This window comes from Arvicanthis niloticus, chromosome 12 (genome assembly GCF_011762505.2).
Source record: "Arvicanthis niloticus isolate mArvNil1 chromosome 12, mArvNil1.pat.X, whole genome shotgun sequence".
Lineage (NCBI taxonomy): Eukaryota > Metazoa > Chordata > Mammalia > Rodentia > Muridae > Arvicanthis > Arvicanthis niloticus.
The window spans coordinates 50,220,026-50,247,429 of NC_047669.1; the positions used below are offsets into that span (position 1 = coordinate 50,220,026).

General features: G+C 36.2%; 1 protein-coding gene across 3 annotated transcripts in view; it reads right to left on the bottom strand.

Moving 5' to 3' along the window:
* The window catches only part of Cadm2 (cell adhesion molecule 2), a 912,354-nt gene that overhangs the window by 122,423 nt on the left and 762,527 nt on the right, over nucleotides 1–27,404 (bottom strand). For all 3 annotated transcript variants that reach the window (XM_034515865.2, XM_034515864.2, XM_034515863.2), the window contains one exon: nucleotides 4,207–4,377. In XM_034515865.2, coding sequence (XP_034371756.1) covers nucleotides 4,207–4,377 — 171 coding nt within the window. The remainder of the gene's footprint in view (nucleotides 1–4,206; nucleotides 4,378–27,404) is intronic.

Sequence of the window (27,404 nt, forward strand, 5' to 3'; positions counted from 1 at the left end):
CACAAAAATCCCTTAAAGAATTACAAGAGAACACAAACAGGTGAAGGAATTGAACAAAACCATCCAGGACATAAAAATGGAAGTAGAAACAATAAAGAAATCACAAAGGGAGACTACCCTGGAGATAGAAAACCTAGGAAAGAAATCAGGAGTCATAGACACAAGCATCACCAACAGAATACAAGAGATAGAAGAGAGAATCTCAGGTGCAGAAGATACCATAGAAAATACCAACACAACTGTCAAAGAAAATGCAAAATGCAAAAAGTTCTTAACACAAAATATCCAGGAAATCCAGGACAAAATGAAGAGACCAAACCTAAGGATAATAGGTATAGATGAGAGTGAAGATTTCCAACTTAAAGGGCCAATAAATATCTTCAACAAAATTATAGAAAAAAACTTCCCTAATCTAAAGAAGAGATGCCCATAAACATATAAGAAGCCTATAGAACACCAAATAGACTAGACCAGAAAGAAATACCTCCCATCACATAATAATCAAAACACCAAGTGCACAAAACAAAGAAAGAATATTAAATGCAGTAAGAGAGAAAGGACAAGTAACATATAAAGGCAGACCTATCAAAATTACACCAGACTTCTCACCAGATACTACAAAAGCTAGAAGATGCTGGACAGATGTCATACGCATCCTAAGAGAACACAAATGCCAGCCCAGGCTACTATACCCAGCAAAACTTTCAATTACCATAAATGGAGAAACCAAGATATTCCACGACAAAACCAAATTTACACAATATCTTTCCAGAAACCCAGCATTTCAAAGGATAATAGCAGGAAAGCTCCAATACAAGGAGGGAAATTATACCCTAGAAAGAGCAAGAAAGTAACCCTCTTCCAACAAATCCAAAAGAAGATAGCCACACAAAGATAACTTCACCTCTAATAACAAAAATAACAGGAGACAACAATCACTGTTCCTTAATATCTCTTAACATCAGTGGACTCAGTTCCCCAATTAAAAGACATAGGCTAATGGACTGGATACATGAACGGGACCTAGCATTTTGCTGCATACAGGAAACCCATCTCAGTGCAAAGACAGACTCTACCTTAGAGTAAAAGACTGGAAAACAATTTTCAAGCAAATGGTCCTTGAAACAAGCTGGAGTAGCCATTCTAAAATACAAAGGGGGGGGGGGGACTCATGGCTCCACCTGTATAGGTAGTTGAGGGTGGCCTTGCCAGGCATCAGTGAAAGTGGACAGCCTTGGTACCTGAAAGTTTGGATTCCCAAGTGTTGGGGAATTGCAAGATCAGGGAGGCGGGAATGAGAGGATGGTGAGAGCACACCCTCATAGTAATTGGAGGCGGGTAATGTGGTAAGGGATTAGGCATCAGTGGAAGTGGAGGGCCTAGGTGCCCGAAAGTTTGGATTTCCTGATGTTGGGAAATTTGAGAGCAGGAAGGCAAAAATGGGAGGATGGTGGGAGCACACCCTCATAGAAACTCCCAGAATTATATGGATTAGACATGACAGAGGCAGGCCACCAGAAGACTGGATTCCAGAATTCAAACAAACAATTATCTGGATACTAAAATTTGTTTTGAGAATTGTATATTGCAGAATACATAGCCTTGGTTTATCTATTCATCAGGCAAGCTGAGCAGACCTGCTGGAACCTCTGACGTCCTGGAATTCCAGCTAGATGCAGTGAAGACACAGTGTCAGAGGCTTATCAATTTAATCTTCTCCCAACCCCTCTTCTAATATCTCAACACCCATAATCAGCTTGAAGAAGTTAATGAAGAGTCAGCGCCCCTATTCCCTGGGCTTGGGGACTGAGGTGGTTAATATTGGGCTGGCTTTCTATGGAAAAATAGTGGTTTTGGTGGAACAGGGAGGATTAGCTAGGATTTATTGCATAGCCATAACCTACTGGTAGAAATATGTATAATTCTTATTAAGATGAAGTTAAAATTTCTTAAATGGTACAAATTTTACTTTAATTTCAAATTTAAGGTTTTCATTGGTACGAGCTTCTTATTAATATAAAAGTGAGATGAATATTGTTACTATCATAGGCATTGCACCTGTATAACACATTTAGGAATACAAGGCTTAGACCCAATCCTTTAATTTTTTTTAAACTTATTTGAGAAGGTTAGCCTGTGAGTTAAGGGGCTATAGCAAATTCATAGCTTTGAATTTATTGTTAGGGTGTTTCCTATATTTTCTTTAGAAATAGCTGAGAGGAGTTAACAGACAATAGTCCAGATTGTCTTACATAAATAGTTGGTTTTCAAAACATCAGAAATCCACAGAATTGATGTTACAAACATTTCTGTATTAATGTTCACTTTGATTAGAAACCTGTCTGCCCCTTACAGCTTCCTGTCTTGGATTCTAAGAAGAAATTGAGCATCTTTGGAGTTATTCCAATTGTGGTGAGTAAGCCACTAGACAAGAATCGCCTCTTTCCATCTACAGACAAATCACTGTCTAGAAAACGACCCACTTGCAGAATAGTCAGCTGATTATATCTGCCAAACAGAGTAATCATCCCTTAATAATTCTGCATCACTAGGTCTGTCAGATGATCCTGGGTCAGAAGGCTGAAGATCAGATGCTCCAATGTTTTGTAGTATAGGAAGTGTCCAGGTGTTCAGCGGTCTCTATAAATTGGCTATGTTTTATAAGCTATGCTTTGTGCTTCCCATAATTTCAGTTTACTCAGTCATTCTGGATTTCTGATGGGGTTGAAAACTTATAGTCTCATAGCCAATCCTTGTTATTTACTTTGAGAGAAAAGATTTGAGAGGATGGTTTTCAGCTGACATTCATTCTAAAGCCAAGAAAAAAAAGCCAGGTTCAGAACTAAGTCTTTTATTTAGGAGAGATGACAGAGGTTCTGCTTAGTCAACAAAATAATGGACTGGGTGTTAGGTCTATCTTGCACCTTACTGACATAAATTGGTATAGTTTTGCTCTAACTGTATTTTGAGAGAAAAGATTTATTTTAACAGGAAGGGTGATATGTAGGAGGAGCTAAGTGGGAAGAGTAAGGAGAGGAGGAGTAAGGAGAGGAGGAGCTAGGTGATGAGAGAGAAAGAGAGAGGGGGTCCAGACATGGAGGCTGATGTTCACATGTCTCTGCCAGTCAAAGATAGTTGATATATCTAGGTTGGATATTGGGTTACACTTCTGATTAATATTGAGCATTACCAAACTTATAAAGCCATTGGTTAACATTTTAAAAATTGTATAAAAGAAAAAAGGAGAAGGGGGTATGGGATAGGGGTTTTCTAGGGAGGGGAAATGGGGAAAGGGGATGGCATCTGAAATGTAAATAAAATATCCAATAAAAATAAATTTTGAAAAAGCATAATGCAATGAGCCATATTAGAACAGTGGTGTTCAAGGCTTAGCATTTTAGGGTTTAATGTAATTATTCCTTCCTCACAATTCCTAGTTCAAGTTTTAATTCAAGTCAAAAAAAAAGAGAGAGAGAGAAAGAATTAGCTTTATTACATCGAAGAATCAAATCATGCAACTCAGAAAATATGATGCTTTTTTTTTTTAAATCTTTCTCACTTCATCCTTTTTATCTTGGCTTACATATTTCAAATCACTCAGCTTCATTTTAGTAAATATGTATCCCTATGACTTTTGTAAGTAAGAGATGATGAAGGTACCATTTGCTAGCAATTGACTTATCCCCTCTGAACTCCATAGTTTCCTATGCAATTGTAACTGGAGACACTGATTTCATATCAAGCTGTGTGAGATGACTTCGCTAAAGCTTCAGCACTGCACCTCATCTGTGAGCATCACTCAGTTAGCACTGTGCCTGCAAATGTAAATGATAATTACAGTTGTAGTGGAGGTGCCCCTACATTCAAAGAGACTAAAATATATCAAGTAGAAGGTTAAAGACAAGGAAAGGAAGCTGAAAATGCCTAGGTTATTTTGATGTAACTCTACTGTTCTCTACAACCCTCTCCTGCACATACGTACATCATGCTCCAGCTCCAACCTTTATTAAACTCTGAGATCTCTTTTATCTTCCTTTACTGTTAGGACTCACATTCAGATAAGGCACTATTCCCTTTGAATGTATTTGAGACTAAAGACAGCAAGTTTTGGGCACATTTGTTGTACCTTCGTGTAATTTTAAAAACTTATTTAAATAGATATAAAAAAACACATTGTACATATAAAGGAGGGCTGTGTTTACTTACAGTGTATTTCTAGCACCTGCATGGCTACCTGAGGGGTGGCATTGAGGGACTCGTGGTCTACTCTGCAGATGACCGCCACTCCATCATCACTACGGTCCACTCGGAAATCCAGCATGCTGCTAACAGTGAAGGTCTTTCGGTTAGCATCCTCCTCTTTCAAGTACTTCACATCTGAAAATACAAGTTGTAGAAAAGTTGTGACATTTTTCCACAACCCATCACACTTCACTCACAAGTCACTGAAAAATCACCTCTGACTGGGGTCAGTTTTTAAGAGCCAATTTGTGAATTTGCTGGTAGAATTTTTAAGACCACAATAGGTAGGAATATCGCTAGAAGAATGCTTTGTATGTTGTCCCTGAAAGTATGTTGATGGACGCGTTCATAATTTGAGACATGGACAAACATTCCTAATTGGAGACATGGACAACAAAAATATTTTAGTTTGATAACAAAGATAAAACTCCAGAAATTAATGATTAAGACAGGTAGAGAATTAAGAATGAAAGGGTAGTTGGTATGGAGCATTTTATATCTGTTTTTAAACTTACCTAGGTTATAATCACGTCCATGATTTACTGTCCTCAGCATGCAAAGCACCAATTTACAGAGGCATTCTCTCCTCCAGATTATGTTTACGTTTCTCTAAAACTTTCTATCAGTTCTCTTAGCTGTGAACATACTTGCCAAGTGTATGTTCATTACTATCAGTTTGTGACTTAGAGTGTGAAATGTGTGTTCACTCAACAAGGAAAAAAATTTCTAAATGCTAAACAAATATTTAACAGTGAAAATTAACCACCTTTAAACAGAAAAGAAAAATTTAAATGTTGAAAACATTCAACATATATTCAACTTTGAAATTTACATGGAGAAAATTTCTTCCCTTGGTTTAAGACCTCATTTCAACATAAATGAAGCTATTTCGCTCAAGATGCTCTGGCAGCAGGCCCATTAGTCAGCAAGGGGGAGGGGGCAGTCACTTTTTCTGTGCTACCTAGGGGTGTGAAACATCTTGAAGCACATACTGGAGACCATTCTGGGGGAGATGGGGGTCGTTAAGGATTCAATGGCCAAGGTGAGAGAAGGGCTAGCCAAGCGGAAGAGAGAAAGAGGTCAGGGTCAGGGCTGGTTTGAGTTTGGTTTAACTCTTCCCCTTGGTTAACCACCCTCATATCCATCTTGTTAGGAGCCCTAATTGTTCTTCTGCTATTGTTGACCTTTGGATCCTGTGTATATAGGATCCTATATAGCCTTCATAAAAGAGAGAAGAGGAGCAGTGCAGCTGATGGTCTAGCACCAACAATATGAGACCCCGAGGACAGGGCCTGAAAAATGGGCGTTAGTTATCCAAGACCCCTGAGCGTAGCTACAATATTGGAGCTTGTACAAAAATAATGGAAGAATGAAGGACCCTAGGGGCTTTCACCAGCCTTATACCCACTCTCCTCGGGTCAAGGATAGGCCAAGTTCTATTCTCCAACCACAGGAACATTCTTAAATAAAAACATTTCAGAATGTACTGACTGATAAACACCTGTCCCTCTGAAAAGTCCCAGGTGGAGTTTAAATGTATGTCATGCTTGCTAGCCAATAGATTTAAAGGTCAATATGCTTAGTCAATAAGTTTGAACTGTAACCTTGCTGATGTAACCTGCGCCCCTAAAAAGTATAAAAACAGCTTCTAATAGCCATTGAAGGTCTCCTTCTGGTCACCCCCTTTGAGAGACTAATTGAAGATTGACTCCAATATGCTGGAAAGTAAACCTCTTGCTTTTACAAAAGAAAAAAAAAAAAGGATGTTAATCCATTTTTGGTTTTTAATCCTGGTTTTATATTAAGTCTGGTATGTTGTAAAATTGTCTCTTTGGAATTGTTTTGTGTTCAAAGAAAGCTTATTGATATATTCATATAATCTATGAGTTTTTAGGTTTCAAAAAGTTAGAATCATATAATAAGCTAAAGTTAATATGCCATTATAGCAAGATTTTATGTGCAGCCAAAAAGATAACACGCTCTGTGTTCTCTTTACAAATTCTTTTTTCTTTTTTTTCAATTTTTATTGTATATTTTATTTATTTATTTACATTTCAAATGTTATCTCCTTTCCTTTCTTTCAGCCATTCAGTAAACAATGATTTCGGGAATCCAGTTTGTTACTAAAGATGTGTAAGTTACAGTAACATAGAAAGATTAAGGGAAATTTGTTGCTTCCTAGCCAAAAGAATGACATTTCCGTCTGGTGGGAAAATATCATTGCCTTCTCCCTGAAAAGGTAATCCAATTGGGAGGGTCAGTCATCTGGCCAAGACCAAATCTCATCAAGGCAGGTTCATCTTAAGTCATGCTAAGGTTACAACTGAGGATAAAATTATTCTTCCTGAGAATTTGTGCTCCTGAGTACCCTCCTTGAGCTGTTCTGAGTTGTGTTGTGTTTGGCCACCATTCTGTGTCTTTGTTCAGAATAGATTTTCTTCTCTTTCTCTTCAGCCTCTCTCTATGTGTGTCTGTCTCTCTCTGTCTCTGTCTCTGTGTTTCTCTCTCTCTCTCTCTCTCTCTCTCTCTCTCTCTCTCTCTCTCTCTCTCTCCAGTACTGGCTGCTGGTACTACTTCAGTCTTTTATGTTCTCTGATGCTTCCCTCCCTACCATGACCCACCTCATGTCAGATCTTCAGGCCTTAGTAACTAAGTTGGCATGGATTTCATCTCTGTTAGCCTCCTACCTATGAATTTATCATAAATATCATCTGAAATGCAACCTCTCTGGTCTTGTGGTCTGTGAATTTCATTCTTTAATTCATGAGACAAGAAATCTGCTACTGTGTGGCAATTTTGGTAGCCTTCTAGTTTTGAGGATTTCTATTTCCTGAAAAAGACTCTGATGTTTCCAAATATTCTCGGGCAGTATCATCTGTTACTATATATTCAACAATTAAATGTTTAAAATATGTAAAATATTTTAGTCAAAAGCAACAGATTTCTCCACTTTTCAACCTTCTGAAAACATTTCACATGTAAAATAGTACCAGATTTGATGTGCTATATGCATTAAACTTTGAGTTTTAGTTATTTCTGGAGAAATGAAAATACATGTTAGTAAGTGATAGAGGTACACAGTTGTTACATATTTTGTTTTAAAATTTATAAGTGTTTATTTTGTGCTCACATGAAAAATGTCAATATTTTTAACACACACACACACACACACACACACCAAAGTCTTATGACTCCTAGACCAGTGTGGAAAATAAAAAACTAACAGTTTGAAGTGGTATAACACTGTCTTTTAAGTATAAACTTTAGGATACCATGGCAAGTGAATTACTTTTCTTAAATGAATCTCATGAATATCATTTCTGCTTCTACTGAAGCATTTAAAGTATTTTTGCATTTTCTGCTTCTACTGAAGCATTTAAAGTATTTTTGCATTTAAAGCTAATACAATTTCATTTAAAATATAAGAAAAAAATGAAATAAATGACCACCTCTCAGTCAAGTTTTATCAGGATAATACAGATGTGTACGGATGTGTTTATGACTATTTAGTGCCATTAAAAATTTATGAGACATTTTTAGTTCTTGTTATCTTGGGGATTTTTACATGAATGTCACCTACTTTCAGATTTTATTTGCTGCCGTGTCAATCTATGTCCAATGGTTCTTGGTTCCTAGCTCTGAGAAGTAACAATGTAAGGCCATTGAGACTTTTTGACAATGTTTATAATTATACTACACAACATTTGAAATGTTTTTCTTCAGGCTCCTTCCCATCTGTGCTGGGGCCCTGAGCAGTCCCAGTGCACCAGCTCTGCACCCAATTGCATAACACCCAGATGATGCTGGACTCCATGGAGCTGTAACATGCCCAGGTTTGTAAGATGCTGAAGGAGCATGGTGGCTGCCAGAGCAATGGGTGAGAAATGCTGATGCTGGGAAAAGAAGGATGCTGACCCGTGAGCTTGCTGAGTACCCTGACTATGGTGACTGGGAAGCTGTATTTGACATATGTTCCCAACCCACCTTTGCTTACCAGTACCCCAGATAGGACAAGCTGCCTTGCCTCAAGTTTTAGACCTTGTGGAACAGAAAATCAAAAAGAGAAGTTATAATGGCTCTTGTATTTTTCTTAAAGGTGGCCAGTTATTCTGACTCAATCACAGACTGGTCTAGAAATCAACCCAATATTGGAAATAACAGTCTTTATTTGGAAGGCTGGTTCTGGACATTTTCAGAGACATATTTGGAAGTTAGCCGCAGTTCTCTATAATATTATACTAGCAAGAGATAAAGTTGGAGCAGGACCTGGATTTCAAACAAGTGTTAGTATATATGTTAAAGCTCTTTTAATTGTCAAGTTAAAATTACTTTTGTTTCTTTTACAGTATTTAATGTAAGTTGCATTGATTGTACACTTTCTAATTGTGTTAGTGTGTTGAAACACAGCATGTCTGTTATAGAGGTCTATCAACCAGCTTTTGTTTTATTGCCATGAATACCACAGAACCTTGGTTTTCAGAAAAAAGTTTGCAAGTACTGGAAGAAATGAGTTAGGCTTTAAGCAGAAGCAAGAGGGTAGTGGGCTTGATTATTGCTGGTATAACAGCTTTAATTACATTAATTGCTAGCACCACTGCTTCTGCAATTGCTTTGACACTAGAAGTTAAGACAGCTACTTTTGTTAATCATTTAATAAAAAATGTTACTAATGTGTTGATATACAAGAGGAATTAGATAGGCACTTGGAACAATTAATTGATGCTCTTTATTCTGTTAAACTTATTGGAAGACAGTTCAGAGTTTAAGAGTAAGGATCCATCTTGAGTGTCATGCCAAATACCATTGGATTCATGTTACTTCTAAAATTTACAGGGGCAGTCATTATAAGTAGGAAAAAGTTTAAAACACTTGCAGTGTATTTGGCATAATTCTAATACCTCTCTGGATGTTTTAACTTTGCATTGTGAGATTATGAATTTAAAGAATGCTGCTCTGCTGAGCTTTGATACTGCAGATACTGCTAATAAAATTACCCATGGCCTGAGGTCAGCATTTCTGTTTTGGACAAGCTTCAAGAATGGCATATATAGTTTGATCATGCTAGCCCTTTTTGTCCTGGGAATACTTTTAATCCTGCTCATCTTGTTAAAGTTTGTCTTTAACAACATCAACATGTTGGCAGCCAAAGAACATGGATTGAACCTGAAAATGGATTCCCAGACAGAGTTATTAAATTAAGAGGCTGGCAAGCCAAGGATGGGTAAAATTCTGCACAGAGCCTTACCAACCTAAGACAGAAATGCATTGCCTTTGATAATGCTTATTCCACAACAGGTAAGGAAGGCATTCTTGTCAGAATGACTTAAGACAAGCTCAGTCTTGTTTATGTAATAAAAAATAGAGAGAGGCGGAGAGCTTTTTGCTTGGCAAAAATTTGACATGGGCCAACAACAAAAAAATGGGCTGCTTGGCAGGGGTATAACATTGGCCAAGGACAAAGAAATGGGCTTCAGGCAGGAATCTGACATTAGCCTAGAATAAAGAAGTAATTTTAGGCAGGAATCTAAATCTTCAGCTAGAACAAAGAAGTAATTTCAGGCAGGAATCTAAATCTTGGGCTAGAACAAAGAACATTGTCAGACATAAAAATGACTTTGGGCTAGGACAGAGGAGTAGGCTCACATATTTTGGTCATCCTGATAAGCCCTTAGAAACAGTGATCATGAGAATGTTCATGGAACTTAGTTTATTGTCTTGCTTGTTCCTTGATAGGACAAGTCTCTTTTCATCTATTGCAATATAGATTATAATATTGTCTGTTTTATTTGAATAATTCTCAGTAAAATTTTGTTATGGGCAATTACTTTCAAATCTTATTACAAATTAATATTACATTAGTAATATTTTGTAAAGAAATCAACCAGAGGCAGATGTGTGAATTTTTAAAATGCAGCTGTTCTTCAATTAAAATAATTAATTGAACAAAAACATTGATTAGAAAAACATTTTCTTTTTAAAATTTTTTAATTTATTTACATTTCAGATGACATCCCCTTTCCCTATTTGCCCTCCCTAGAAACTCCCTATTCCATCCCCCTTCCTCCTTTTTGCTTTTATACCATTTTTATTACCTCCAAATTTAAGGTCAGTTCTAGATTGAGGAACTAGCAATACAATAGATGCAAATAATCAAGGAACAAGCAAGACAATGTACGTGTCATACTGGGAACAAGGCAGATCTTACATAGCCTGTCCATGTGGAGAGTGTTGTCTTTTCTACATTTAGAGATCCCTTGTCAGAAATATGTCTGATATGAGAGATCTGCTCCTGTTTGAGCCTTAAATTCTCTAGTAATAAACAGATCAACAGGACTCAGTATGAACATCATATATTACTACATTTTATTGTTGAATATTATTAGATTGTCTATAAGATTTGTAAAAGAAATTTTGATGCATCAAATGATAATCTCAATTAGAAAATCAAGACATCTAGTCTAAATGTTTCTCAAAATACCAATACAGCTTAATATCTGAAAAGCAAATTGGATACATTCTCTGTTACTGTGCAGAAGGAGAAGGTACAAAGTGGCTGGGACTTGGCTTCAGTGTCAGAACCGACAACTCAGAATTCTTAAGATGTTGATGGATATAATTACTGTTTACCAGAAGTTCTATGTACCACATTTTAAAAACTGAATACTTTTGGAATAACTAGTTCTCATTTTAAACATTTTTGAAATTTTCAGATGTGCAAATAATGAATATTTTCCCATTCAACACAATTCTTTTCTCTCATTCTCCTTCCTCTCTCCATGACACCCTCTTATTTTCCAATAAGTCCTTCTTTTATTTTATACTGTGTGATCCACTGAGTTTAATTAGATTTTCTTGCCTATGAGTGGGTGAAAGGTTATTTATTTGAGCATGAGCAACTTATTAGCAGCTACAAAACTGAAGAAAATGACTCTGTTCCTTCCTACAGTTGTTAATTGCTAACAGACCTTTGGGAAAAAATAACTGTATGGCTCACTTAATAATATAAAGTTTAAAATCTGATACCAGGAGTTTTAATACTTTCTTCATTCTTATGTTAAACTTAATCGAATACCCTTTACATTTTCTATTGTTCAAGAGAAAGTTTTCACTTTAAACCAGCGTCAAACCTTATCCAAGAAAAATACAGAGACCAAGGGAGACCAAGTCTCACATAACACAATGTCAAAATGAAAACTACTTTCTCTGATGTACTTGAAAAGATCTTGAAGTGGAATTCTCCAGAAAAAGTCCATTAGCAATGCCTCATACATCCCCATTCTATAAGAAATGGAGTTTTAAACACCATCAGATTCGACTTCTAAAATGGAGCCAATAAAATCCTGAATTTTGCCATCATCATAAGTGAATGGTACTAGCATTAATTAGCACCCAATATTAAAGGTTCCTTTGAGAAAAATGTACTACTGAAACTAAACTCTTAAAAAAAGATCTCAAAATATCATGTTAGAGAAATGCGTTCCAGAGAGGACTTACAAGAAAGTACTCTTTATAAGGGTTTATTTTGAATTCTTGTTTAGATTGTCTTTACGAGTGGAAGGTTAATATGTTTATTTTTCAAATTTCTCTTGGTGTCTTGTAGAAAATAGAGGTGAATGCAAAGACCCACAGCTGTACATGGTGCTGGAAACATGAAATGATTCAGGGCTTGGTCTTGTATAAGACACTAACTTTAGTCCCTTAAAGCTCAGGGAGCCTTGCAGAATAGGGGACAGAATTAATGTTAGAGCCAGAAGGTAGAGAGGAGAGTTGAGAAATGTCATCTTCTAAGCATATCTCCATAGAAATTCTGAGCTCACAAAAGCTGGCACTATTGGCACCAAGCCCCAGTTGGACATTCCTAACAGTATATTGAGAGAAGGGATTTGTGTGACTTTCCCACTCACAGTTACTCTATTGGCAACTAATAAATTCCTAGTGAGATCAAGGCACAGTGAGTCCATCAGATTCTGATGGTTGATACAAATTCTGGATCACACAGATGGCCTTCGTGAAACTCTGTGGAATATTGAATGAAACCAAAAGTAATAAATTCAGGAAAAAGACTCGTAAGAAGGAAAAGGGCAATTGCATGAATAGGAGAGAAATTAAAAAGCACGGGATGGGTGGTAACTAGAATATATAATATTACTTAAAATTGTTACAGAACAAATTGTACTAATAATATGAGTGCTACAAGTACCAGCTACATGAATTTTGCTTTGGAAACCAAGTACGAATGCATTCGGTATAATCACTTGTTTAAAAGTGATAACTTGGGAACTTTTTTGCCTCTGGGTCAGAAAATACTAAAATTTTAAACCCAATTGATTTAAGCACATGTTAATTAACTGATATTACGTCCTCTGATTTAGTGGTAAAAGTACGTCCATCAACAAGAAAAGTGTATGCAAAAGCAATCTGCTAAGAGACTTATTTCAGGTTTCATTTTGGTTTCTACAATAATTTGGCTACTGTTATATTTTCAGTACCATTGTGTTTTACGATAGTTTATCTAATATTTTTGGACAAGTGGAAATCCTTTGAGAACAAAAAAAGAAGCTATAAGTAAAGTCAGACTCTGTCATACAAAAAAAAATTAACTATTGAGATTTTGGATTCTAGCAGACCACTAAGAACTGTGTGGCTCCTTTTAGAAGACACTATCAGGATTGAAGTCATCTTTGAAATTTACCTGTTCAGCTCTAGGTAACTTTCTGTATGGAATTGATAAGCACAGGAGCTGTGAATTATTTAGTTTAGGGCCCAGAACAACAAAAGCAGCAGTTTCAGAAGGTCTTTGCTAGAGTTCAGTAATGTTAGAAACGAGCTATGGTTTTTTTTAATCATCTCTTAAATGAGCATCCTTGCTTGGAGGCTGAATGTGAGCATGTGACTTAAAGTCCAGTGGAGAGATTAATATTTTCTGGTAAGTTGTTCATGAGTTAGATCACATGTTATTTTCTAAGATGTGATGATTATATCTTTGGGATGTGGGGAGGTTACAGCAGTCTTGGAGGATGGTTGGTCTTGTTTTTGAAATCCTACAAGGAACAGCTATTTCCTCCTCATTGAAAGAATAGAATCTAAATTCTATTTCTGGCCTGGACTGAGACTCAACACTCCTGGCTACTTAAAACAAAAAAGTTATTCCAGATAAACCTGTCAATAACCTAGGACTCAATCCTCAAGTCTTATTGAGCTAAAACCAAGGTAAAGACATAGAAGGATAAGTAATTGTCCCTTCATTGTGACAATTCATGTATGTTGCTTTCCCAGAAATCCAACTTTTCTCTACTTAGTAAAGAACAAGTTTACCCTTCATAATTTCTTCTTTCTTTCAGATGTTTGTTCATATGTGAGAATATTTTTCCCTAATACCTTTATCTTTTTTGGGTTTTCCCCACTCTGATGCATCTATCCACATTTCTGTCATGTGACTGCATACAAATGACTCTTTCTTTCCTCTATCTTGTTCCACAAGGCATCTGCTTGCCCTGGGATCTTTGTTTTAAACTCTAATACAATTGTTCTAGAGCTTCTTTATAAGTTCATTCTTTATTTTGTCTGTCTGTCTATCTATCTATCTATCTATCTACCTATCGATTTATCTACTTATCTATTATCTAGTTTTGATTTTTTTTGAAAAATGGTTTTCTCTGTGTAGCTCTGGCTGTTTCAAAAATCACTCTGTAGACAAGGTTGGCTTCAAAACAAGAGATCCTCTTGCTGCTGCCTCCTGTGCTGGTTTAAAGATATGGCTACCATGCCCACCTTTGGGTCTATTCTTAAATAACTTTATTAATGAGAATAAGAACCCAAACAAGAGACCTGAGTTTTCACATTAATGTATTGCCATAATACATTTTTTAAAACTCAGATTGAGTTTTCAGTTCTTTAGAAGACTGAGAACTGTTGCTCAGTATTCTGAGCATCCAGTAAGCAGTTAATGGTTTTAACAAATTATGAAAGTACTGCCTCAGACCAGTTTTGTCTAATCAGTTCATGAAATACATGCAAAAATCTTTCAAGGCAGTATGAAATATAAGTATTAGGGGAAATATTAACTTAGAAATTCCTTAATTATTGGCTAGGATTATCTAGGAGACAGATTAGCACTCCTTCAAGATAAACTATTTTTAAATATATACCCCTTTCTGGAAAAAGCTCCATAGAAACAGTGACATTATACATTTATACTTAAATTTGTATAATGAACTTATAATGTCAGTTATCACTTTCATCTCTTCATTTTGATTTAGTAATTTACAATCTATGAAGCTGTATCCTCCTTGGTTTATTCTTTAGCAATAATTTATAAGTGCAAATCCCCCCCAAAATGGAGGAAAAACAGAAATAAATTTTAAGAAAAAAATGTATTTTTATTTAGGACTTCTTAATCTCTTAGACTCAAAAGGTTTCCAAAAGAAGTCTTAATTATTAAAAGCCATTCTCAAGTGTAAAACTGGCTTTCATAATTGCTTTACCTTGTGTACTCTCAATAAATGGAAGTTCATAATGCCTGATGTGTATGGGATGGTTGCCTTTTAATAGTTTACTTTCTAGGCATGCTTTGCTCACTACTTGTCAGGTTTCATTGTGTTTCATTGTAAGTAGTTAACATACCTAACCAAGAAAATCCAAATTTATTAGCATGTATAATCGATGTTAACTAATTATCTTGTCTCCACGACCTATCACCATATACCTTAATCCTCATTGAAACACTTGAAGAATTAGAAGACACTAAACCTTAAAACATTCTTAAACACATATGCATATCTATCCATTCCAGATGGGTCCTACAGATGCCATATCTTGCCACTGTACTGAGAAAACATGATTCAAAAAGTAAAAAAAAAAAAAAAAAAAAAAAAAAAAAAAAAAAAAAAAAAAATGATGATTAAAAGCCCATATCTAACATTTGTAGGCATTAAAATGAGCTAAATGACCATGAGGCTTCTCAGTACATGAATTCCTTACACATAAGGTTGGTCGTTGTGGTTATAATTATGTTCCCTTTGCTCCATTCAGTCAGAAAAAACAGTTAAACTTCAGAGCAACTTTTAAGCCATTAACCAAGAAGCTGCACATGAAGCACTGGCTTCTACTTCCCATCCCTTTTAAGAAAAGATTCTAGGATCTCTGTGCTCCTTTTCTTTTTGAATATATAGGTTACACAGTTAAACAAACAGATACCTTAAGGTAGACAAATGAAGCTTCCATTGAAATTTGAATTGTGCTGCCCTCTTCAATTTTTAAGTTTTTTTTTTTTTTTTATCTTTTTCTTTCACATTATCTTCTCCCTTCTGATCTTTGTTTTGTGAGCATTACTAATTTTAAGATTTCCATATAATTTGCATATTGCAAATTGAGGCCACTGTCCAGAATATTACAGATGCTTACTAAGTACTTTTTGAATTAATTAAAATAATAAGCACCCTCAGCCAGGTAAAGCCCGTCTTTCCCTGTGTTAAGTTACTCACTCTAAGTCTGTGAGTGATTTGGAAGCCACTTATGACTTTTTTTTTCTTCATAGTAGATCTCTCTTCAGTCTAATTATCATTCTCCTGAAAAACTGAAGATGACATTTGTGGAAACTCTCACAAAATGATATAGTATATATTAGCATAGTATATATATATATATATATATATATATATATATATATATATATTAGCAGAGCAAAAAATTAAACATGGGCATATTTGTAGCTGAAATGCACATAGGCAAGATTTGTGTAATACAGTTCTAGTTCAATATATTTTCATTCTCTTATTTTGGTTAGTGCTAAGTATTTTCCTTTTATTTTAGACCATTTTGGTCCATCCTTTATTTTAGTCTCCTTCCATTTTATGCTGTAATGGTTGTCAGGTTTACTTCTTTAAGAGATTCATGGGTGATTTGAGGGTTATATTTTGTTTCCTCTCTCTCTCTCTCTCTCTCTCTCTCTCTCTCTCTCTCTCTCTCTCTGTGTGTGTGTGTTTCAATCTGTATGTGTGTGTGTCTATGTGTATGTATGTGTGAGTGAATGTTCTGCGTTAACGTGTGCATGTAACCATAATTACACATACGAATTAATGTTTGTGGGAACGTCTTCCACATAACTTAAGAAACTGTCTTTTGTTTGCTGCTGGATTGTCATGCTAGCTGACTAGTGAGTGAACTTTTGGTTGGTTTTCCTGTCTTCACCTCCTATTTCACTTCAGGATGCTGAGATCCACACCTTACACTTGTACAGCAAGCTCGTCACTATCCACCGAGTCATCTCTTCTTGTTCATACATTTTTTTCTTCAAATTGTCCTTTTACCTCATCAAATTTAAATGCTCCATACCATCATCTATTAATTGCAAATTGTCTTTTAGTTAATCCTTACTTTAAAAAAATCATCAGTATTTTGTGTGAGGGGTGTATTTTTTTAAAGTTTTATTTGCATTTTTTGCTATATGTATGGATGTTTTCTGTGCATGTTATGTCTATGTACCACATATGCGCCTGGTGCAAATGAAGCCAGAAGAAATATCAGATTCTCTGGAACTGGAGATACTGATAGTTGTGAGCTAATGTTGAAACTGAACCCAGGTTTTCTGGAAGAGCTGCCAGTGTGCTTAATTAACAGGGCCACCTCTCCAGCCTGGAGGCATTTAGTTATTAAAAATTTCACGTAAGCAAAAAGTGAAAACTCTAATCTATTTAACTGTAGGTTAAAAGGGGGAAAATTGGCAATATAATTGAGGAGAAAAACACTAAACTAAAAATATAGAAAATCTTAGAGTCTATTCAACTATTGAATCTTTAAAACTCATACACAATTTTCTCTCTATAAGGTTCATAAAAAATTAGTATCTAAAATTACCTATTATTACAAGGTGAAGAAATGGTGAAATAATTTCAATCTTTATTGAGGAAAAATAACTGTAACTATTAAATTACCAAGGAGAGAAATATATGTTTCTTCTGTAAAATAGGAAGATATTACAAATGAATAAATAAGCACAAAGAGATGAATACATTTATGGTAAAATAAGTTAGTAGAAATCATGAGATGACACTGCAAAATTCCATGACTTAAAAGTCATATTTAGGAATGGGATTCAGAATGACAGGCTTTCTCTCCAAGATAATAATCACATTTACACACAAACAATACATGCTTAATTTCTATAAGAATTGACTCTTGTCATATACCACATTGTAAAACCATTGTTTGAGAAAAATTTATGAAATTTTAGACAGAGATGGTAGAATCTGTTTTGGCTCTGCCTCCATCCTGTTCCCAACTCAATAAAAAAGATGGATGGAGCCAACAGCTGTGGAATCCTTCTATTCAAGATACTATGTAATCTGACTTTCATGACTATGACTAAACAGAAAGGCCTTTGGGGAGGTAGGAGTGTCATAGCTAGGGGTTTCAGAGGATTATGCCTGTGGCCTCCTGACTCTACGACTTTGGTCCTAAAGCAAGTCAAAACTGTTGTGGCTGCAAGACCACTTAGAAGAATTTGTACATCCCAAAAATTAGACAGTGCCAGGGATAAGGGACAAGGTTGTTTCTTCTTGAGTATAAAGAAAATAATACATTTTTGAGAGAGAAGTAACAGTATACAGACTAAGCCATCTGAATTTATATATATTAAAATGAATATGTATATACATATATGCATGTAAGATGTAACAACAATTAATTAAAGAAGAACTCATGAATATGAAAGAGAGCAAGGAGAGGCATATGGGAAGGTTTGAAGGAAGGACAGTGAGATGGTTTGTATATGCTTGGGCAAGAGAGTGGCACTATTAGGAGGTTTGGCCTTGTTGGAGTAGGTGTGTCACTGTTGGTGTGGGCTTTAATATCCTAGTCATAGCTGCCTGGAAGTTAGTCTTCTGCTAGCAGCCTTAAGATAAATAACTCTTAGTTCCTCCTGCATCATGCCTACATAGATGTTGTTATGCTACTATTTCGATGATGATAGACTGAACCACTGAAACTGTAAGCCAGTACAATTAAATGTTATCCTTATAAAAGTTGCCTTGGTCATGGTGTCTGTTCACAGCAGTAAAACCCTAAGACAGAAATTGGTACCAGGGACTGAGGTATTGCTGTGATAGGCCTGATCTTGCTTTTGTTGGAGGAATGTGAATTTGGGGACTTTGGAAAGCAGTAGAATGGGATGTAATGGGATACCCTAGTAGGAATATAGAAGACTTCGTTGCTATGTATGATTTGAACTGTGCAGACCTGGCACAAGAGGTTTCAGTGGAGAAGAACTTCAGTATGTGGCCTAGAGACTGTTTTTGCAGTATTTTGGTAAAGAATGTGGCTGCTTTTTTGCCTTTGTCTGAAGAGTCTGCCTGAGGCTAAGGTGAAGAGACTCAGATTAATTGCATTGACAAAGGAAGTCTCAGAAATGCCCAGCATAGACTTTGTTCTCTGGGTAGTCTCATGAAGAACATTTTAAACAAGTATAGAAGCTTATAAAAGAAAACTATAAAATATATGGTTCAAGTATTAAAGGGACACCAGGAAATGAAATGGAGCAGAATCCTGTGTTCAAGGGTATTAAATTGAATTAAGGGAGTAATGACCTTGTGGCAAGATTCTACCCAGTTAAATTTAGGTCCTAGCATGGTAGTACAAGCCTTTAATCCCGAGGCAGAGACAAGTAGATCTCTGAGTTCAAGGATAGCCTAGAACAGAGCAAATTCTAGGTAAAGAAAAACTTAAATACATGTTTGGTGGCCCACACTTTTAATCTCAGTGCTTAGGAGACAGGCATGCATATCTCTGAGTTCAAAGTCAGTCTACAGAGCAAGTTCTAGGACAGCCAAGCTTAGGCAGTGAAGGAACTGGAAAACAGAAAGCTGTCGATAATGTAATAGAACAAGGGGGCCATCTTCCAGCTCCTGTACACAGCAGAACTCAGCAGTATTGGCCATGTGTCTCTGGCTTTAGAGTGAAAAATAGAAGAGACTACAGGAACACTTGATGCTGCTTAGCTGGAGCTAAAAAACTTAGCAGTGATTAAGAAGAGACCAGTATCAGTGAGGTGAAATCTTCTGGGATGTCTTTTCTGGAAGCACAAAGAAGCTGTGTTCCAGAGATAGTCTATGCTTGAACTTCGTGCTACAGCTGTTGTACTTGACTCTTGTGTAAGAGTCACCCAGGTGGTATTAGTTTTGAAAGCATTAAGGGGTCATGAAGAGCAGCTGAGTCTTGACACTGTGAGAGGCCAGGGAAGACCACTGTTGAAGGTGCAGCCCCAGTTGCAATTGATGGCTTAGGATTAAAGGGGCCATGCCAAAGAGTTGAGGCTTGGCAGCACAAAGAGAGCCTATGAGAAGCTATTGGTTGAACCTATTTTCAGCTGAAGATCATAGTGAATTGGAGATACCAGTACCATGGGATGATCACTAAAAACAGCAGCAGTGGAGTGGATCAATCTGAGCTTAGAGTGATACAGAGGACAGAGCTAGAGAAGTGACTCCAGCCCTTTGTAGGATCCTAGAAGAACATGTGTGGAACCCAGATATTGTAACAAGAAGCTGTAACACTGAAGCTGCCTTGGAGACCCCAAGATGTTTGAGATGCCAGAGCCATGAACTATCTGCTGAAGAAAACTGCTAATGAATCTCAGATGAGACCTTGAACTTTGGACTTTCAATACTGTTGAGACTGCTATAGAGTATGAGGACTCTGGAAGTTGAAATAAATATATTTTACATTATGGTATGTTTAGGTGTGGCCCCTATAGACTCATATGTTTGAACAAGACTATGGGGACCAAGGGTAGAATGTGATAGTTTGTATGTGCTTGGCCCAGGGTATGGCACTATTTGGAGGTGTGGCCTTGTTGGAGTTGGTATCTTACTGTGTGTATGGGCTTTAATATCTTAGACCTAGCAGACTGGAAGTCAGTATTCGTTTAGCAGCTTTCAAACAAAGATGTGGAATTCTCAGCTCCTCCCGCACCATGCCAGCCTAGATGCTTCCATGCTCCCATCTTGATGTTAATGGACTGAACCTGTGAACCTAAAAGCCAGCCCCAATTAAATGTTGTTTTTATAAAAGTTGCTGCCCGTTCACAGCAGTGGAAACCCTAACTAAGATAGAAAGGGAAGGGGAAAATAATGTAATTGTAGTCTCAAATATAAAAGAAATAATTTATAAAAGGAAGTATTGATTTCTATATTTCATTAAAGTTGTGCTAGAACTTTGAACCTTCATAATGGATAAAAATTGCTACTACGAACAAAATGTTTAATCTTCAAATTTAGCTGAAATTAAATAGAACAATAGTCCATTTAAGTAAGTATAAATAGTCAATCAAAGTGGGTACAGATATATCTCATACTCATTCATTTCCTTCCTTTATCGTATGTCTTGGAAATAAGCAAACAGCCAAAATTGAATCACAATACTGTCTTATTAAAAATGCTACTCTTGAATATTTCACCAGACAAGGCAAGAACATCTGCTGCTTCTAACCTACTTGAAGTAACAAGGCCAGATTTACCTCTCACTTGGAATCAGTATTTAAAACACTGGATATATGATGGACAAAACAGTCAAGTCGAGCACTGTCATGGCTGTCATGTTTGTGAGGTAAAAGCTTGGCAGGTTGTCACACATGGAAGGGGTTTATGTTGAACTAGCTGGGGAATGAGTTAGAGATTTGAAGCTTCTGACATTGCCAAGTTACCTCTGAAGGCACGTGACCAAAGAAGAGAGTTGGGCAGAGAGTACCACATGCTTTTAAAACCTGCTATTAACAACATAGTAAGTACTACTCACTGAATCTGTAATTGAGACTGAAGCAAAGGCTATCTGAAAGATGAGCAAAATATTGTAAGGGGCTTAGGCATGGTCTACTCTGCAGGACTTTTATACTACTGGGTGCCCAACAATACTCTAAATTAGTACTGAAGAAAAAGTTAAGACTTAAGAGACTTTATGAGACCAAACTAGGAAAATTGGAAGGACATATAGTAAAAGATGTTTTTTAAGTTAATTTCCAGAAGAAAGTTTAAGATTCTTCTCTTTAATTAATAAAATATATTTTAAATAAGAAGTAAAAGAGGATTTATAGTATTTATTTGTATAAATTTAAAACTAAAAATATTTGGAATACAGTCAAAAATTGATCACCAAAATTGACTATTGTCAAAGGGAAAAGAATAAATACCTTTATGAAAGAGGACAGACAACCAATGTGACTGAAATATAACAGCTGACAGAAACAACAAACACGTTAAAATATACGCAACTACTTCAGTATTTAAATGAAACCTAAGCATAAGTTATATAATTTAATAGAATAATTTTATTATCTAAGATTATGCAAATGTTCTGGCAAACCTCCAAAGGGTAACTCAGGGAAAAATAATAATAATTTGAACATTAGACATTAGAATAATCACTTTTGACAATAGCTGAGTATCTTCCTAAAGATTGTGAATGTAACCTGTCAACCAATGTAAAATTAACAAATTATGATGCTATAGTCTGGAAGTTGAAATAATAATACTTTAAGTTAATTTGTATATATTTAATGCAAATGATACAAAAGTTTTTATTTATTTTCTTCTTTTTTCTTTATAAAGGCACAATCTTTGGCTTACAATCTAATATTTAATTCAAATTAGGATACTTAGGTAACCAATGTTAACTGACTCATTATATGAAAAGCAGATTGTGAAATCAATGTGACATTGAATGCATAACCCATCATCTCTCAAAGTTGATCCTATATATAAGTTTGATTGAAAAATGAAGAAATAAAGAGGAAAGGAAAGTAATTATATGACCAAGGAATATTACTAAGATGTAGGCTAATGCATCGTTCTCAGAAACATTAAAATACTGAAGTGCACTTTGATTTAATTTTAGATAATAGCTCATTAAGAACAGATTTAAAAGGTTCATACACAGACCCAAAAGGACATCCATGGTATGTACTCACTGATAAATGGATATTAGCCAGAAAGTACAGAATGCCCATTATATACTGCCACAAACCCAAAGAAGTAAAACAAGAAGGAAGACCCAAGTGAGGATACTTAAATCTCACTTAGAAGGGGGAACAAAATAGTCATGGGAGGCAGATGCAGGGAGAGATCAGGATGACAGAGAGGAAAGTGAGGGGTGGGGGTGCTGCAGGATCAAGTATGGGGAGAAAAAGGAGAGAGGCCAAGAGGGCCAGGACAATGAATGGAAATATTCAGCTGTCAGGGGTTTGGGGTAGGGGGACTCTCTAAGAAGTCCCAGAGACATGGGATGGTGAGAGGCACCCAGGACTCAATGTGCATGATGGACCCCAAGTGGATGGATGATGGAGACACCGACTCACTTAAAATATTTCAACCACAAATTGCTCCCATTTAAGAGAAATGCAGGGACAAAAACGGAGCAAAGACTGAAGGAATGACATACCAGTGATGAGCCTAACTTAAGATCCATCCCACAAGCGGGGCACTGTTACTGATGCTACGTTGGGTTTGCAGACAGAAGCCTGCCTAGCATGGCTGTTCTCTGAGAGACTCTACCTAGCAGCTGACTGAAACAGAAGCAGATACCCACAGTCAAACACAGGATGGAAGTTAGGGAACCCTATGGAAGGGTTAGGACAAGAATTGAAGGAACTGAAGGGGATTGTAGCCCCATAGGAAGATCAACAGTCAAATAACCTGTATCTCTGGGAGCTCCCACAGACTGAGCCACCAACCAAAGAGCATCCATGGGCTTCTCCTAGGCCCCTGCACATATGTAGCAGAGGGCTGCCATGTCTGGCATCAGTGGGAGAGGGTGTGCCTAATCCTGAATAGACTTGATGCCCCTGGTTGGGGGTTTAAGGTGTGAGCCCTCTGTGAATGGGGACTGCGAGGAATGACAAAGAGGGGGTAGCGTTTGGGATATAAATAAATAAAATGATTAATTAATTTTTAAAAATTCATTAAAAACAAAGAAGTCCTCTAAATGAGGGATTTGGGAACATCTCTTTAACTTTCTTAGACACCTATTAAGACATTGTTTTTATTTAGTCCAAGAATATGGATTTGGTAAATATATTTTAATATTCTAAAAAATCGTGCTACTTTAAAAATAGTATGAATTTGGTTTAGTATATCTGTCCTAAGGCAAGCAACCTTGGGGAATTTTCTTTAAAAAAAAAAAAACAAAAACTGCAATCTGGGTTTATGTTAATCCAAATGGTCTAACAGTTAACATTTAGATAAACAAAACACTAAGTGATTCACTGTTACTTTTCTAACTAATAACATGTCATATACTAAAAAGTGTAAATAAAATTAGGATGAATTTAGCCAATTCAAATTTTTGGGTGAAAACCGAGATGCAGGAAGGGTAATGGAAGAGGAACAGTTGTGTTAGAATGAGTGTATTTAGGTACTGGCCATGTTCAAGAACACTCCATAAAGCCAAGCTTTGTTGGGCATGTAATTCAATTAATTCAACCTCAGATTTTAAATAATTAGAACATGCCCAATCACTGAACTGATGTTTAATTCTGTTCTTATTTTAGGGGCAAATGCGTATCGTCCAGGAGATTCAACATTCGAGTTTATAACCTTCATCCTCAGTTTCCTTCTAGGTAGGGTTCTTGGAAATGAGTCTTATCTTTTGGTGGCGGAAAGAACTCTGCGGAAGGGAAATGGGAAAGTGGAACTGCTATCACTATAACAATTATTGCATTGTTATCTCTTTAGGGCATTGTTATTTCATGCCTGAAATAACTCCTACTCTTCTAGCATTCCTATTCCTTCTCCAAACCCTAAATTCTACTGCTAAATTTCAGAAAACCATCTTTTCCAGACGTGTGAAAAGGCACACTCATTCCTTGGTAGATCTGTTTCCTCTCCTGCAGTGCAATAAATTACCACAAACTTAGTGAATGAAGACAAATCACATTTGCTATCCTGTAGGTTGTGAAGCTTTGTCTGGTTTTCCCATTACTAAATCAAAGTCTTCACAGTAGTCTGGTTTTCACATTACTAAAGCAAAGTCTTCAAGGAAGTCTAAAGTTTCCTTTGTAAACCTCACAGGCTTCTTCAAATTCCCTGGTGATCAACAGTTCATTTTTTTTTTCATCCTATGCATCTGAGTTTTTAGCTTTTTTATTGCTGAGGGGATGTATCTATGCTCCTAGAATTTACTCTAGTACATGGTTCCTACAAACTGTTTAAACAGGTATTGATTTTTCTTCAAGACTGACAGGAAAGCATCTTCCTGATTTTTTTTTTTAAAGACCTTATCTTATTATGCCAGATTCACTTTTGATAATTTCCTTTCTAATAGTGCAAAAGACATCTATGGCTATGCATGTCACATTTCTTTTACCATATAAGGTAAAATTATCATAACACCCACCTCACTTTATACTCAGGATTTCCTCTGACACTTAGGGAGAGGGGTTACATAAGGATGCTGGGTCCTTGAGGGTTATCACAAATTTTGCTTAATGCGTTAAAGTAAAAGCTAGTTATCCAGAAAAGAAAATCTCAAGATTTGGTAATAAGAAATGCTCAAACTGCAAATTACCAAGCATATAAATAGAATGAAAACTTTAATGCAGCTGCGAGCTCTCAGGGCGCTGAATGATTTAGGAAGGCAGTGCACATCTTTTTTGCACAGTAAATGGCAGCGACTCAGACTTCCTTACTTCCCAGAAGATTAAAGCCTGCAGTGAACACCTGTGGTTTGGATGTAGAGCTGCCCAGAGGCACCAAAAGGGTGTCTGAGTCAATGCCTGGAGGGGCTGGGAACCCAGAGCAGAGATGGAATTGTGATGGTTTCATTCTGCCCTTGAAAGCTTTTAGAAAAAAATAAGTTTCACTACTGCTCATAGAATACATTCTTAACTCCTTAGTCTGGAATAAAAGAGTTTCAAAGTCACATCTGAATCCTACCTCCTTGGTTTCTTGCCTAAGCATACCCTCTATAAAATTTCATCAGTATTTAAACCACTTACCTTAACTACAGGGATAAATTAAGTCCCTTTCTGTAGAATGTCCTATAAGTTACTCCTAGCTCCTACTCAAATGATGGATTTTTAACACCTATTTATTCAATGGTTCGATATTATTTACTAAACGTCTGTTTATGAATGAACATCTGAATGTACCTAATTCATGTATTTGAGCCTGGGAGACAGCAAGTTTTTGTAATCACTTGTCATTTGAGAATGTATTAATGAACCACTGTTCTTCCTGTTTTATTTATAATTTTTATTTAGAGATTCACATACCTTAATAATCATTATTTGTTAAATACAGAAATAACAGCGAGAATGATGAAAATCTAAAATGTACTTAGTGATTTTTGTACCTGGCAGCAATTTCTTGTGTGTTATCTGCAGTATCAAGCAACAGTATCAAGAAGACATTATTACAGCAATTTTAGAGGAGAAGACAAAAATCTCAAAAATGAAGGACTTTTACACAGGTAATTGATACTTATGCTGTTGTCTAAATGAATGAAGTCCTCTGTAGACCGATGTGTTCAAGTACTGCTCTCTAGAAAAAAAAATTCACCCAGAAACATAAAAAGAAAATCCATATGACAGGTAATCTAAAGAAAGATACTTATTTTTATACATATTCATCTTCATAGAAAAGAATTCTAATAATGATTATTTTAATAACTGTAGTCACCTTAAACATCTCCGGGTTAAGGGTTTTGGATTCTTTATGTGACACTTCTTTCACAAGCTCTAACATACTGGGAAGCTGAGGCACATTAGAAAACTCTTCCTGAACTGAATTGGATTGGATTCTAGTAGCTTCACTTTCCCTTCTGTGTTATACTAAGGCTTATGTATGTTCAAAGTTGCAAGTAACATTGTAGTAAATTCTGCCAGGTAGTAATGGAAGTCATATGTTTTTATCTCTGGAAAGACTAGGTAGTGCAATATGATGATGGACCACTCCTTGTCTTGTATAGTGTCGGCTAAAATAACTGTTCTGGTAAAACAGCACTTAGCAAATTCAGAGGACTGCAGGCAAAATGAATGTTCTCTCTGTGCAGACTACTGCACTTATCTTATTTACATGGACACCTATCAGAGGGAAGTTTACACCACTCAGGGAGCTCCCATCATGTTGATAAGACAAATGGTCTAGGCATGCACAAGAGTTGTAAACAAACAAAATGATATGTAGATGAATTAAAGTGTGGGGGGCGGGGTCAAAACAGTTCTATAAACCATCATTGCCTTGGAGAACATTAGGGAAAGAGGTTTCATAACTTCAGAATACATAATAAAATACCACCTCCCTCACATATCTTTAGTTTCCTTTGATATTCAAAGCAAAAGCTGGAATTGTTTGAAAAAAATGAATCTATTGAATAAAAAGTTATTATATTACTGGTTTTTCATGAGTTTACAATATTAAGTATAGTCAGTTAATATTAATGAATTATCTAATGTGTTACCTCTTTAACTATCCTGGGGAATCAGTAAAGACTAATCCTTGGACCATTGAGAAAATAGTAAGGACATGTATTCAACAAACTAGTTTGTTATGTTAAGGTTAGGGGAAAAAATGCCAGTTATAAAAAACAGTTCACTGGCAGGAGGAATGGCTCCCCTTTTAAGAGAATTTTCTCTTTCAGAGAACCCAGCTTCAATTTCCAGCATCCACACCAGGCAGTCACAACTACCTATAACTCGGATATCTGCTTCTGGTCTCCATGGGCATCCTCATATGTGTAGTTTACAATTCTAATAAATACATACATACACATGCACATTTGTAAGCGCATGCACACAAACACGGACTTGCACATACACAGAAATACAAATGAAAAGTCCTTTTAAAATCATTGACATAATACATTTCAAAAATGCTTGCTATCCTAAACCAAGTCTTTCACAGGAAAAAAAAAAAAAGACTACTGTGAGGCTTAAGAATTTGCTGCCTAGAATATTTCTGTAAGCTGCAGAAGGAATTTTATACATATCCTGCAGTATAGGGCTTTCCATTAGATGTACCTAACATAAAACTGACTGGAACAAATGCTTGTCACAGTCAGATTACCAGAGAAGCAGAATGAAAGATTAGCTTAGAAAGATCTGAGTAGGTCCAGAAAAACCTACTACATATATCTTAAACTCGGTATTAGGATGGACATTGTTAAGATTCAGGGTACAT